General features: G+C 36.3%; 1 protein-coding gene across 6 annotated transcripts in view; it reads left to right on the forward strand.

The window, feature by feature from the left end:
* Positions 1–16,561, forward strand: part of marchf8 (membrane-associated ring finger (C3HC4) 8) — a 107,981-nt gene that overhangs the window by 18,684 nt on the left and 72,736 nt on the right. For 5 of the 6 annotated variants that reach the window (XM_016488425.1, XM_016488424.1, XM_016488427.1 and 2 more), the window contains exon 2: positions 9,287–9,468. In XM_016488425.1, coding sequence (XP_016343911.1) covers positions 9,373–9,468 — 96 coding nt within the window. In that variant the 5' untranslated portion in view covers positions 9,287–9,372. Of the gene's footprint in view, positions 1–9,286; positions 9,469–16,561 lie in introns of those variants that run through there. The other variant, XM_016488428.1, reaches the window with a different exon arrangement.

The following is a 16,561-nucleotide window of genomic DNA, read 5'->3' on the forward strand; positions in this document are numbered from 1 at the left end:
ATGTTTATCAAAATAAAGCTGATAAAAATGTATAGACTCCACTTTAAAATTATATAGGTTTATGTTGAACGTTCTTGCACATACAGAACATTTGCTGTACTTTTCCTTCTAATCCACTTTATCCTGTGATCAAATACACAAACACTGTGTAAGCAGAAGTGTCCGACTTCACGTCTTCGTTTCCAATTCCTCCTCTGACTGCAAGCGGTAAATCTTGTGATGGATCACAAATCCAGTCGCAAGCAAAGTCGAACGCACTTTTTCATTATCAACATGAAGTCCAATCAGCTTTCTGATCTTGTTCTGATCAAGAATCGCCCACTTAGACAGAAAAGGTCTGTCTGATTGACATGAAAACAGCCAATCACAGTTTGTTGTGCCATTTAGGGGCAGGTTTATTGGAAATAGCTTTACAGTTGAATTCAGGATTGAGGAAACTGTTTAATAATCTAGAACATTCTGACATCTTGTTAATGTTTCCACCACAGATTCGTGACAGAAACGCATGTTCATCCATAATAAACTGACAAACGTATCAAAGCTAACATACAAATGTCATAGTAATGACTTTGTTTTATTCAGACGACAGCAGATCTGACAGCATCGAGCAAGGAATTGGTCAGTGGCGTAACACTTCGCTCCATAAATTACGGTGTCCCAAAAGGACAACGTGTTTACACGCAAAACATTATGATAATTTATTCTTGAGCTCGTTCTAGCCTCTGAATGTGAAATGAAGGAATGAAAGTACTGCTGTGCAGCACAGAGTGTGTGTGTGTGAGGATCAGCAGGCTTTCATCAGTACACATCAAGTCCGGTTTATCCCGCTCTAATCTCTTAACAGTCTGTGAGGATGTTCCAGCACTGGCGGAGTTTGTGTCCCGCTCTGATCTTGAGGTCATGTAATATAGCACACTGATGGGGTTTAAGCCAGTAAGCCACTTATTAAGCTTTGAATAATTATCTGATATCATCACTCCGGTCACATATGACACTACCTGATGTTATCCATTTGGTTGAAATCCAGAGGATGCTAGATAATAGGGCGTGTGATTATGCAACTGTTTAGAAAAAAACAGCAGGGGTAAATCCTGTTGATGCCTGATACTGGAAACAGAACATTTGAAAACTGCAACCAAGGTGTTTGTTGAATACAGATTTACCATGAAAGTTTCCAATGAGGTGGAGTAACTAACTAAATAAAAGTAGTAAGTTAGCTACTTTTTCAGTGGTGTGCAATAGGTCAAATCAAAGTAGCTTTTTAGTACCAAGCTACTTTTTCCAACAGGTAGCGGTGTTCGGTTTAGTGAATTGGTTCACTTACATTGTTCTTTTAAATGCACTGGTTCAATAATTTTTTTCAACAATTCATTTCTGTTCCTGCACAGTGGTGCGATATTCAAGATATTGATTTATCAATAGTATAATATTTTGGAAGATGCTGCTTTTGATCATATACAGTATGTAGACTATACGGTTCAAAAGTTTGGGTCAGGAAAGTGAAAGAAATGAATACTTTTATTAAAATGTTGCATTAAATTGATCAAAAGTGACAGTAAATGCTATGGAAGAATATTCAGGACTTTTTTCAAAAGGAATTGCAAATTGTATTTTCAATTGCGTTTTCCAAATGTGGGCGCATAAATTGTGACTTTGCAAATCTTGCATTACCGTTTGCATTTTCGCTTTCGCGAACACACAGTGACTGCCACATTTCAAATGAAAAAGCAAAGTCCGTTTGCAACTGTATTTCACATGTTTACTCACTTGCATCAATCGGAGCGAGAGAAACTGAGAGATGTTGAGACAGGTGAAAAGTGTTTAGTTAATAGTGAATATTGACCTATCGTGCGTACCATTGTTGCTCCCACTGTTAGCAGGGTATAATCATTGCATAATCACTGCATTTGGAGTAAAAAAAGACAGAATTATGTATTGTGCCAAGAAGGTTGTCTGTTCGTTCACACAGGTACGAACTGATTAGCGGCTGCCTTTAGCGGAACCTTTACCGATTACATCCATTGTTCAAAGCAGTCAGCACGGTCGTCTGTGAGTGACGTCACCTCCCAAAAAAACACGCCCCATAGTATAGTCCCGCCCCTCGCATTGATTGACAGCTTTCCGTGTAGACATCGGATATTCAAATGCAAAAGGTATTGTGATTCCATTTAAGTTTTGGCAGGTTACATGGATGATGCAGAGAGAGTGAAAAAGCAAATGTGGTCATTAATATTGCTATTTAGATATGACAGGCTCATAGCTTGTAATAAATGGATGCTGTTCATTTAAACCTTTTATTCATCAAAGAATCTTGAAAAATCACTATTTATGCCCAAATATTAGGCTGCACAACTGTTTTCAACATTGATAAGAATAAATAGGAAATGTTTCTTGAGCAGCAAATCAGCATATAAGAATAATTTCTGAAGGATCATGTGACTCTGAAGACTGGAGTATAATGCTGAAAATTCAGCTTTGCATCACAGGAATAAATACAATTTTAAAATACTTAAAAAAAAAAAAAACCCAGATATTTTAAATTGCAATAATATTTCATAAAATTGCAGTTTTTACTGTATTTTCAAATACCAAATCTTACAAAACCCAAATTTTTGAACGGTAGTATATATAGTATTTTAAAACTTATTTATATGTTATATAGTTTATATATGATATAAAATTTATATTCAAAGTTAAAAGTTGTAAGTAAAAAATAAAGTGATATGATCTGATATTTAAAAATAGCTTCAGTGTAGTTTGTATTGTAGCTTGTGTATCTTGACTGAAGTTTACCTTTAAATGAAGAGTATCTCGTAGCTTGACAAGCTTTCCCAACAATGACAGTTTCTTAAATGGAAACATACATCATACAGATGAAACTTTAGCTGTTTTCAGTCTGGAGGAACATCCATAGGGAACGTCTAACTATGTCACCTTTACAGTTGCATGGATGAATGAATCTGGGTTAGAGTCTTGGCGCTCAGCGTTATCTCTCACACAGGAGACCAGCAGAAGGATTTTCCAGAGAGGGGAAACACACAGGCTCAGGCCCGTCTCTCAGATAGATCCATTGCTGTATCGATCTCATGTCATTTCTAGTGGCAGCTGCTCATTGATGGATCATCCTTTGTGGAAGCAGGGTAATTTACCAGGCTGATCAGATCAGTGCACAGTGCAGCGCTCTCTCTTACTGTCAGAGAGTTAAGGCCCGTTCACAGAAAGGATGATTAATCCGACAATATGGTCTCTTTATCGTTATAGTTGTGGTGTGGACTTTGTGTAATGGTGAGGTGTGTTGAGAAGTGCAGACTCAAAAACCTAGTGAGCTGCCTACATAGCATTTCTAAATGTGTGGTTATATGTAATATTGTTTGGCGACTTTTCACAGGCAAAATGCAGTCATTTCAATAGAAATCCATGCAATTGGATGTTTTGCATAAGGGCGAAAGATTTCTCCACACAGATTTGGCAGTGGTGTCAAGTTGGTTACACGGATTTGCAACAGAAAGCTGCTTGGTTTGAAAGTGACTTCAGTGCGAGCTGTGCTTCATATTGCTAATGTGATGCACGTTAAGACTGAAATCCCTGCTCTGGGCTCTGTGAAATCTGTATTTGTGGCAGTCGTGAAGCATACGGTACACCTCATCACATGCTGCCAGCAGGGTTCTTCTTCCTGCCATGAGCTTGAACTTGGTGACTGATTTGAGCTGAGGCACATATTTTCATCCATTTGTTACACTATGGTGCTCTGTAATCCCAATTAAATTCAATGCTTTACTATGTATATTATTTATCTTCAATAATTTATCATAGTTTTTCTCTCTGAAACTCCAAAAGAATGAAAAAACAACAAAGTTTTTTAGGGATGCACGATATTATCGGACTGATATCGGAATCGGCCGATAATGGCTTTAAATGTAAATATCGGCATCGGGCGATATGAAAAATTATGCCGATATGTCTTGCCGATAAGAGGAATGCGTTAACTGACATGTGCTCAGGGTGTGCTAGCGATTAGATCACGTCAGCAGTGTGGCTCATCTTTGAAGCAAAGTTTTGTCTGAATGATGATTAGATTGACTGTTTGGATCGCTGCATTTAATCTGTGAAAGCACTACAGAATGACGCGTTCGGTGTGTGATAGAGTAAACAGTAATAGCACGTGCAGCGGCAGCAGTCGCAGCCTCCCTCCCTCCCTAACGCCCGCTTATTAAGGAGTTTTAATCTGTAGGGGGCGCTGTTGGCTGCATAGCTTACATGGAAAAAAAAAATCACAAACATGACACTTGTAAATTAAATAATTGTATATATACTGATTTATTCATTAATGTGTAATATGTTTTATTTTTTAAACAAATCATAAGCTCTAAAAGATTTTCAGAATTTTTACAACTCTTTTGCTTTAGACCATCTACAAATGTTAAGTCTTAAAATAAAATGTTAGGGTTAACCTTACATAATAAAGCAACGCTTGATATATGGTTTATTTATAGTTATTTTCAAAGCTTTAATTGTTTATTTAATTCTAACAAATAAGTTCTTGTTAAAAACTAACCAAAATAAAAAATATTTTGCTTATAATTTCTGCTCAGGAGAGACTTGGTGTTGTTTCCAAACAAAAGGAAATATATAAAATATCGGCATATCGGATATGGGCAAAAATCAAATATCCTGCATCCCTAACGTTTTTTATGCTCTTTGAGGCATTTCAGCCTGGCAGAGACATATTTCCCCCCTTAATCTCCAGATGCTAATCATAACAACTAGTTTTAAACATTTCTGAACAAAATTTCAGTAGTGTTTCACTGTCAAAAATCACTGTCAAACTGCTGGAGTGTTGCTGTGTGGTTACTAAAGGGTTCGGGTTTTATTGCATTGCTATTAGGTTGCTAGAGCGTTGTTAAGTGGTTGCTTAATGGACGCTTTTCCCCTGTTGGCCTTAATGGTTCAAAGAACAGTAATGAATGGTTACAGTTATATTTCCACTTGAGCTTGGTTCGGGAAAAGCACGATTACAAAGTTGTAAACAACCCGAGTGATGCTACTCAGGATTGGTCACTTGTTTTGTTGCCTGGTGTCAAGTTTTTCTCTTTAGCTGGCCAAATGGAAGAGTTAAGCAACAAGAACTGTTTGGGTGTGTGATAGAGTAAACAGTAATAGCACGTGCAGCGGCAGCAGTCGCAGCCTCCCTCCCTCCCTAACGCCCGCTTATTAAGGAGTTTTAATCTGTAGGGGGCGCTGTTGGCTGCATAGCTTACATGGAAAAAAAAAATCACAAACATGACACTTGTAAATTAAATAATTGTATATATACTGATTTATTCATTAATGTGTAATATGTTTTATTTTTTAAACAAATCATAAGCTCTAAAAGATTTTCAGAATTTTTACAACTCTTTTGCTTTAGACCATCTACAAATGTTAAGTCTTAAAATAAAATGTTAGGGTTAACCTTACATAATAAAGCAACGCTTGATATATGGTTTATTTATAGTTATTTTCAAAGCTTTAATTGTTTATTTAATTCTAACAAATAAGTTCTTGTTAAAAACTAACCAAAATAAAAAATATTTTGCTTATAATTTCTGCTCAGGAGAGACTTGGTGTTGTTTCCAAACAAAAGGAAATATATAAAATATCGGCATATCGGATATGGGCAAAAATCAAATATCCTGCATCCCTAACGTTTTTTATGCTCTTTGAGGCATTTCAGCCTGGCAGAGACATATTTCCCCCCTTAATCTCCAGATGCTAATCATAACAACTAGTTTTAAACATTTCTGAACAAAATTTCAGTAGTGTTTCACTGTCAAAAATCACTGTCAAACTGCTGGAGTGTTGCTGTGTGGTTACTAAAGGGTTCGGGTTTTATTGCATTGCTATTAGGTTGCTAGAGCGTTGTTAAGTGGTTGCTTAATGGACGCTTTTCCCCTGTTGGCCTTAATGGTTCAAAGAACAGTAATGAATGGTTACAGTTATATTTCCACTTGAGCTTGGTTCGGGAAAAGCACGATTACAAAGTTGTAAACAACCCGAGTGATGCTACTCAGGATTGGTCACTTGTTTTGTTGCCTGGTGTCAAGTTTTTCTCTTTAGCTGGCCAAATGGAAGAGTTAAGCAACAAGAACTGTTTGGCGCAATCTGTTTTCTAGATGACTCCACTTCAGTGCTTCATGCTGCTCCTTCAGCATTAAATGGTTAGTTCACCCTAAAATTCCAGTTCTGTCATTAATTAATTACCCTCATGTCATTCCAAACCCGCAAGACCTTCGGTCATCTTCAGAACACAAATTAAGTTATTTTTGATGAAAACCGAGAGCTTTTTGACCCTCCATTGACAGAAAAGCAACTGACACCTTCAAGGCCCAGAAAGGTAGTAAGGACATTGTTGAAATAGTCCATGTGACATTAATTTGATGAAATTAATTTCATACATATCTGAATGCTGTACACCGGAAACGCAAGCTCATGCAAAGAATTTTTGCATTTTACTGTATTGCAAGTTTAGTGAACTTTGACCTGTAAAGACATGTGACCAATGGAAGATAGTTATGTCAGTCTGTGACCTTATAGCGCTAAATCAAAATAATATGAACTTTAAAGCTGCAGGTTAGCATCATTACATTTAATTTAATGATTATTATTTTTTTTTTTTTAGTTTTTAAAGTTGTCCAAATGGTCAAAGTTTAGTGTGGCTGCCTCTTGAGTCTGTGTAGGATTTTTATTTGCCCAGACAAAAATTATAAATCATTTTGTTTTAGAACAGTAATATTGCTCACCAAGCCATATGATTTGAGATATCACTTACTTTTGTAGGCCAAATGTTGAGGATAAATTGCATGGCAAAACTAAATTCTTAAGTTTATGGGTTTATTCAAATCCCTAATCTCAGATATGAGCAATAATAGCAATAACAGTACTTAAATATGACCTTTACACAGTACATACTGTACGTGGCACATCAGATTGACAGACGGCTGCCCTTTTTTAACTCCTCCACCCTGATTGACTGCGCCGAGGCATTTTCACTTTCAACCGCTCATTTAGATCAAGAATTGGCAGAGACCTCATGCATTAGTCATCCCTCCACAGGCTCCAAGCCCGTGATTATTATTGTTATTATGACATCTGATTTCATGAAAACCTCAAAGGGCATTGACTTAAGAATTTGATCACTAGCTTCCTTTCCCACCCAATCACTTTTTCAGTGAAACGAAAGCTATGAGATTGATGTGTTTGTTCTTCCATTGAAACTCAACATTTGCCTTAAGCTGTTTTACTGATCATGACATGAAGTCTACCTACAAAAATGGCGGCATGGACCAGGATACTGTGGATTCATCAGCATGCCACACGTCTCATGTACTTGGCAGTAAACCATACGCTGCTGCCTTTGTTTTAGAGTGCTAAAAATCATCCTCGACCCATTGATCCGGCGGCACATGAGTGATTGCAGTCACATGCCCTCCGCTTTAATGCGGTGTGATTAGCACAGGCTGTTGATCAGTCATGTGGAGCAGTTTCTGCTCAGATAACTGTCCTGCTGTGAGTCCTGGATGCATACAGTATGAACTGACCAGCTGTTCTGTGAGCAGAAGAGGGATGCCAAAGAGGGAGGATTTCATTCGCTCCTCCCCATGTGTTGACCATTATAACAATATCATAATATTAGATCATCATATGCATTCACTGATAATCACACAACCAAATGTGAAAATGACTTCAAGCTGTTGTGCGTACAGTAGGGTTCAAATATCTAAGACTAGTTTCCACTAGTGAAAATGCTCCTATATGGCGGTTTAAAATTTATTTTTATTACATATTATGTTATCAGCATAACAATTATGATGTTCAAAAGAGCATGTGCAGATGATTTGATAAGCACAGTCACAAATTTATTTATTAATGATGTCAAAATAGTTTGGAATCATTTTTATTATATGTTTACACTACATTTTACTTATTTACATGTATGGATTTTATTTACATTTATATATTTTAATTTAAAATAATTATTTCTATTTCTATTACATTTTTTAAATACTCAAAACAAATTGTTTTTTACTAAAACAAAATCAAAAACAAAACCAAAAGCAAAAATCTAATCAAAACAAAAAATAAAATCAAACAAAACAACTCCATTTTCACAAATATTCACAAAAAGTGTGGTCTCAAACTGTTGAACTGTTCTGTTGGTCTAAAACAGCAGTGAGATATTCAGTATGGTCAGTACTAGCTTCACTTCTGTGTTGTTCAGTGTCCAACAGTTTGTCATTCTGCAGTTTTGTGTGTCTGTTAATCAATCCATTTGCACTACAGTACGTCTTCATTCTGCAGTGCCAAACTGGTGGATTTGGTCTGATGCTGGTGGTCACCGTTGCGATTCTAGATACATAGTCTTACACACAACACGGCCGTTGGCATGGTCACAAGATGGAGAGAATTTGAATTGCTGCTAGGGTTGCAGCAGATGGTGGTAGAAGTTGAACAGCCTGTTTGTAAGCAGACTTCGCATTGTCTCAGTGTGGCACGAGCTCTTTGTTCTCCTTCAAAGAATGCGTTTCATTATGGAGAATATGGGAGTCGGTTTGTAATTGGTGATTCAACTTTTACTGCTGCTTCTCATTTCCTCACTCGCTGCATGAGACTTGATGTTTTTGTAGTTCAATTAATATGCAGCAGTGTTTGTGAATACTTACCGTGATTTCACCGTCTGAGATGTTTTCCTGATCAACATCTTTGTTGGTCTTAAAACAAAATTCTTGTTAACTACATTTTAGTGTTTGGGTTAGCCCTGAAAACATTCCTATCTTCTCATTATTTCATTCCATTTGCCATCTGATGCTTATTGCACAAAAAATTGAACACTTTATCTGGCGAGTTCATATGCTGTATGATTGGCTGATTTTTTATTGCTTTTTATTTTGTTCAATCATTTTTTATTCATTGTATAATCACTGGATTTGTCAGTATTCCAGGTGGGTGACCTCAAAGATTGCAAATTTATATCGATATTCATTGAAAAACATGTTGAAATATGCTTGCTGTTGTACGAGTATTTAAATTAGGCAGTCATTTTTTTCACACTTACAGTATAGATTCACAAAAGTCAGTGTTGTTTAACCGGTTCAATTAACACACCACACTATTAACATCTACAGAAAGCAGTTAACGACAGTTGATTGACAAGATATGTTTGTGTGCATTTTCTCTTCATCATGGCAGTAGGAATGATGATCATGCTTTTGGAGCATTCATTTCTCATCTCTTTTTGTCTCTCTGTCAGATTTGGATCAGTGCTTCTTTCCATCATGCCGGTGCTGGTGGACAGGCTTCAGCTTCAGAGAGTGTGAGCTCCACTGAACTGCGGGGATGAACATGCCATTGCACCAAATCTCTGTCATCCCTCGTGATGTCACTTCCTCCCGGGTGTCCAGCAGCGGGAAGGCAAAGGAAAAGGACAAACAGGTTTGTCTTCCACCTAAGAGACATAGAAAAACAGGCGGTAGTATAATCTGTGACCCTTGTTACCTTTATCCTCATTCCCACTGAAAGACAGCATCCTGCTTTCACAGTTCTGAACGTTTTCTTTCCCTGTCAAATGTGGAAAGGATTTTAGAGACAACCTTGTTCACACACATGGGCTCGAAATACTTGTCTGTTCCTACGTTGTTCTGTGAACTCTGTCTTAAATACTGTTTATATTATATGCTTTCGTGGAACACTTCAAACTATGAAAACTACTGACACAGATTACAATAAAGGAAGTAGAGGAAGTCGCACATACATAGGAGTGGATGCTTTGGGGTGGCAGGTTTCCAGTAAGTGATGCAGGCAGGAATGACTGTGTGAAATGTTATGAGTGAGGAGAACTATAAAAGAAAGTGTGATTGATATCATGGTGCCTGTGGGCTTTGTGTTGACTGTTAAAAGGGTCTTTTTATCCTATGGGATTTTTTCTCTTATTATTCTGCATCAAAAACTGTCATGATTAAGGTTTCACAAATATTTTATGCGTTCTCTTACACCTAGGAATTATTTGGTACGCTGTGCCTTTAAGACTTCTTTGCACTTACTCACCATGACGCCGCAAATGACGCTTTATTTTCTCCTTAATGTACATTCCTGATCTTATTTTGAATGAATCATCAATGTGTCAATTCTTTGTAATCTTTCATTTGGGGATGCACTGAAATGTAAACTCTGGTTGATACTGATAGGCCGATACTTAAGGGATAATGTATATCCTGCAGGTTGTTATCGCAGAATAAACTCCAACAGGGGGATCAGGATGTGAAGCGGAGGGGTCTTGCGTCGCCCTGAAGGGGTTTATTCTGCGATAACAGCCAGCTGGATGTACATTATCCTACTTATTACATGGCTACTTGCCACATAAGTAAATAATTAGACATAAAATATTGATTTGAGTTAAATAATTTATTAGCTCCTGAAATGCAAAGCTTCTGTGTAGCACCAAGCTTATTGTATAAGATTCTGTCTAAATAAATTCAAAATAAAGCACAAAAAAATAAAATCAGTTGTTTTAAATGCTACAAATAAATTTAGGCATCACAGTATAACAATCTGCAGTATGAAAAATGGATATTAATTTTGGGATTTCCTAAAATTACATTTCACAGTGTTATTAGATTATTAGTGTTCATTTTTATAATTTTTAATTTTTCAAAATCATTTTACTCTTATCATTAGTTGTTCTGGTGTTAAGAAGTAATCCAAAGATTTCAGAATGAGTTGTTTTAGTTTTAATACAAGGTTTTTTGGAATTGGGAATTAAGTTTGTTTACATACACTACCAGTCATATATATATATTTTTTTAGGAAGTCTCTAATGTTCACAAAGCCTGCATTTATTTGATCAAATATACAGTAAAAACAGTAAAGTATTTTTACAATTTAAAATGACTGTTTTCTATTTTTATGTACAGTGTTTTAAAATTAAATTGATTCCTTTGATAGCAAAGATGGCAAAAAAAAGATGTTTTCAGCATCCAAGTCTCGTGATCCTTCAGAAATCATTCTAATATGTTGATTTGCTGCTCAAGAAACATTTGTTATTATTATCACTCTTCAAGATTTGTGCCACTTAATATTTTGGTAGAAAAAGTTATATATTTGAAATTGAAATCTGCCACTTTTAAAGGGGTCATATGATGCGATTTCAAGTTTTAATTTCTCTTTGGAGTGTTACAAGCTGTCCGATTTTATGTTTACGTGTAAAAAGACAGTATAAGTCATTATAATCAATCCATAATTATGTCCCCACTGGATGCAACAAATGCCTCGTTTATAATGGGTTTTATTGGTTTTGTCTCGTCGCTCCGGCCGGACACAGCAGCAACGTCATATGACCCCTTTAATCAATTTCATGTGTCCTTGATGAATAGAAGTATTCATTTCTTTCAACAAAAGGAAAAATCTTACTGACTCAACTTTTGAGCGATAGTGAAGTATAATGTCTTTATAAAAGATGAATGAAAAATTTATTTCTCATGATATGATTCCTTTAAAGAGATATATTTTCTTCCCAAAATGCATATCGCAGATATGATAAGGTTTCGTGCAAGTGAGATACTTTTGGCATCACTGGTTGATACTGTGTTTCAGAGGTGGGGAAGCTGTGGTGTCAGATGTTGTCCAGCCTTGTGACCCATGCTATTATCATCTGTTTGAATACTGAAGGTTTGTTTTTTTCTGAGAAGCCTGATTCATAAACACTTGGGCCCAAAGGAATCTCAATATTTACCCTCATCAGTTTTCAGCTTGTGTAGCTGTGCCAGCAGCTCTTTAGCCGTGCTCTCTCGTCCTCTTCTAGTGCGGCGCTCTGTTTAAGCAAGACTGGACGGAGACACTAATGAGTGTTGTTTCATTGGTAGGCCTGAGGCTGGTAACCCATCAGCTGTTTGTTTGTCAGAGCCAGGCAGGATACAGGAGACAGGCTGTTTTTTTCCCCTTTGTTTTTTTCTTTGGCTAAACGGCCTCAAGTGACTCGAGTAGCAGGAAGTCTGTTAAATCATAAATGTCGGTATGTCAATCATCATTCCCAGAACATTTTTTAAGAATCACTCTTCATCAAATCCTCTGTATGTTTACATTTCTACTGTTTGGCAGCTGAGTCTGACCTAGAGACATTTTGATGATTTTTTTAATAGAATTGCAGTATTGTGCACTCTGTGTCTGTCCAGGTATAGTGGTTTGTGTATCAAGCTCATGGTGGAGTTACTGATAGTCATCATAGCTGGGCTTTGCGGTCTGTCAGTTTGATTTGTTGCAGTTTTATTTGCTGCCTCTCTTTTTTATGACAGGACCTTCACAAGTTTCTGCCTGACTGGCACTGACAATGTGCCGCCCAGACGTGATTATTATTATTTTTTTAACTATGGAGCTGTGGACTAGAGATATTTAGGCAGACGCTGTTATGGGTGAATCACATGTAGAACATGTGCGGGTCAAATTGTTTCCTAAAATCAAAAGAAAATGTTTTATATATAACAATCCAATCCTTATTTCTGTAATGAGACTGAATGTTTTATTTCTGATTTTTTTGTTGTTGTAATTTTCATTATTCTCATTTGATTCTTATTGTAATATGCTGTACTGACACATTGAAGAATATCAAATAATATTTTGAATTATTTTTAATTTTAGTTAACATTTTAGTAATTTTGTGCTTTTGTCATATTTTTTGTATTATTATAAATAAAATATTTCTAGTAATTTAGTTTTATTTCAGTTGTTGTTTTAATAATTTAAGTACTTCAAGTTCAGCATATTTAAGTTTGATGCCAAGGCAACAGTTTTAGTACAATACAATACAACAATACAACAAAACAAGTATTTCTTAGTTTTTCATTTAATATTTATATTTTATTTTATTTCAGCATCATTTCAATGATTAAAACTGTTTTTAATAGCTTTAGTTTTAGACAAGAATAACAATGTTGTAATATATATATAAACATTAAAGAAAGTATATTATATATTTAGATATTTATTTTTGATATTTTAATATTTTTTTTAAATACATTTTAATAAATTGAAGACAGTACAACACATAATGCCATTATAAATAAACCAAAATGAAATGGAAATATAGCCTATTATTTCATTTTTTAGCACGATAATATAAATTGGGGGAATGTGCTTAGAAAGTAATGCCAAGAAAGTAATGTTATATTGCAAAACTGGTTTAATTTTCTTTTTGCCAAATGTAATATCCATTTCTTTCTTTTGATTTTGTGGAAAATATGACTCACCCTATATCAGTGATGGCACTCAGTGCAGTTTATGAGGCTCTTTTGATGGATGTTGATTGGTCAGATGCATAGAGATTGGTGATGGACCATGAATATTAGTCACTGAAACACGATAATCAAACCCTGCAGGAATTTAATGACCACAATCCTTCAAAGCTCCATCAGTGGATTATGCTGCGTTTAGTATGACCCTTTTATGCTCAAAACTACTCAAACTCGGTTTTTCGTACATTTTTGTAGCCTAATATAAATGATTATGCTACCCTTCCTTCATTAATAGTTTCCTTTAATTGAGCCCGACACTGAATTTCTTGGAGTCTAGAGAGACAAATCTTCGCTCTTAACACCTAGAGCTTGTGTTTGGTACAGACAGAGGAGTTGGCACGAGCCACAGTATCTTTTACCTCTCGCTCAGCATACAGATCAGCCGGGGGGCGTATCGACATTAGGCAAAGAAAGCACAGCCCATCTGCCTGTTGCAGACAACTCCTCCTCTGTGTCTCAGTGGAAAAAACCCTCATTCCCACTGCTTTAGATTCAGCGCCAGCTGCCATTGCGGATGCAGTGCTATTGAATGATCTGAAATGAACAAGTATCAGAACTATCAGGTACATAACACGCTGTTATTTCTTTGTTTTGTCTTGCTGCTACAAACATGACATGCTCACATCAGTGACATGTTGATCCTTTGAATGAAATCGGTGTCTATAACAGTGACTGGCAAAATCTACCATCATCTTTTTTAAATGAATATCATGAGGCAGCAGTATATCCCAATGCCAGTAATACACTATTAGCAGGCCTCAGATCGAATCTGCATACTTTTTTCCACGTTTATCAATAGGGAGCCAGACTCAAACTTTGGTTACCCACACTTAAAGGCATAGTTCACCCACAAATGACCAATAACAAGGCCAAAAAAAAATCAACATGCTGACTGTAATTTAATGGAAAACCAGAGCTATTTTTTAAAATGCTCTCCATTTGTATTCAACAGAAGGAAAGCCATACAAGTTTTTTTTTTTTTAAGGTATTTTTCAGCACCACAGGATGTCAAAACGTGCACTAACTATTAGGGAATTTTGCAGAATATTATTTTTATTTATCTGATGAAAGAAAACTGGTGGCAAGGTGTTTTAATGTTTTTGAAATAAGTCTCTTATGCTCATCAAGGCTGCAATAATTTGATTTAAAAAATACAGCAAAAAAACCAGTAATATTCAGAAATATTTTTGCAATTTAAATGAACTGTTTTCTATTTTAATATATATTTAAATGTAATTTATTCCTATGACGGCAAAGCTGAATTTTCAGCATATTACTCCAGTCTTCAGTGTCACATGATCACTTGAAACATTTCATATCATTATCAATGTTGAAAACTTAATATTTTTGTGGAAACCTTGGTACATTTTTTTTTCAGGATTCTTCAATGAACAGAAAGTTCAAAAGAACAGCAAGATCTTTTGTAACATTATAAATTATAAATTCTTGCTGCAGGGAAAAAATCTCTTAAAAAATATTACTAACTCTGAACTTTTGAAAGGTTGCGTACACTTAGAAAAATGTTTTTCTGGCTGTGTACCATGATAATACCATAGTATTCTTTGAATCACCTCAGAGCACAGTCTACAATGCCATCATATGTGAATTTCATTCAGTTGTATAGGATCTCAAAGTACAATGATATAACCACTGGACACCATCGTCTTATCATGATAGCACCGCAGCAGGAGGGCTATGTGAAAAACGCACTTAAAGCGTGAGCTGTTTCGAGTTTTGTGATCAAACGCTGACCTCTAGACACACAACTTCTTGGAAGCTGTTTGTCGGACAGCATGAAGCTTTCATGAGCAGCTGACAGTGATCTCTCAAATAATGCAGGGAGAAGGAGCCTTGTGCGAACTGACAGACGCGAACAGAAGGAGACAGAAATTGAACTGCCACTTTGGCATAAATGCAAACAACTGTATTTATCTGTGAAAAATGTAAATTCTCCTGTTTCATAAGTCTCTATATTTTGAAAAAGCGCTTCGTAACCTGGAGGGCAGGGAAACTGGCCAAACATTAACACGGCCATATTGTCCAAATCTGTCTCTCCAAGAATGCTCTGCTTTGGGCTTTTTGGATGTTAATAATATGCTAATAAAGATAAGAGCCTCGCAGCTCTGTAAAATAACATGAAGCCACCAGGATGCTTCGGGGGGAATGTTTACTGAGGAGCGACAGGATTTTAATGCCAGCGCTATCTTTGTAGGATGCTTTTAAGCTTCGTCAACACTCTAATCTCCTCGAGAGAGACCAAGGTGCCATGTGATTGCCAGAGCAACTTGTTTGTGTCAGTGTTTGACATTTGCCGTGATATCAGCATAACTCAGAGTGCGGTGTTTAATGCTGCTTCGGAGTAAACTGTCAAATCTGGAAGTTTCTTTTGCATTAAGCGGACTGCATGCTTGAGTGGAATGCTTATTTTCTCCTATAATAAATGACTGCCTATTATCATTTTAGTTTGAGGTTTCAGTACAAAGTATAACAAAACAGACTTCACTAAGACTCAACTTTATTGATGACGTATAAGAAATACAAGGGATCATGAACTGCGTTTTTTTTAGTCTGTACTGTTCTCTGAGGTCCCCCTATAATGTTATCAAGATTTTTACATCAAAAAATATAATTTAGAAGTAATAGGCTATTTTCTGTCCTTTTGTGACCCCCCCTCATCAGAACGCTCTGTTCTGGCAGATTGTAGACTCTGAAGTAAACGCTCCCTGCTATGATTGGCTAACAGTTGTGTATTAGGCTTGCCGCGATAGACGGTGCTGACGGTGATACCGGTGTTAAGTCGCAACACCGGTTACGTCACATGCCCACCACGGCACCGACCCCCACCGTCGTTTAGATTTTTTATAGTAATAAAAATCATTTAGTTCAGTAAAAGAACAGACACTACAATTAAAAATTGCTCAATGCAGCGTGCCGAACGACAGTCGCATCACAGATCAGATTTAATTTCTCCAGTGAGGAGAGTGAGTCGAGCTGACTGACGAGAAGAGTGAGGTGAGACAGACAAGACGATGGCGGATGATTTAGTTTCGAAACGAGATGCAAAAGCGCCTGTTTGACAATATTTTGGATTTTGAAAAGCCTGTTGACTTTTGCCGTTTATCTAAGGTGATTTTGGAAGTTTTCTTAAACATACGTTTTTTATTTAATTGGTTCCACATTGTTTGCTGATTTTTACTTTATTTAAACTTTGTGTCATTTATTTATTTTATTTGACATCAAGG

This window comes from Sinocyclocheilus anshuiensis, unplaced genomic scaffold, assembly GCF_001515605.1.
Source record: "Sinocyclocheilus anshuiensis isolate Anshui unplaced genomic scaffold, SAMN03320099.WGS_v1.1 scaffold1581, whole genome shotgun sequence".
In the NCBI taxonomy this organism is placed as follows: Eukaryota; Metazoa; Chordata; class Actinopteri; order Cypriniformes; family Cyprinidae; genus Sinocyclocheilus; species Sinocyclocheilus anshuiensis.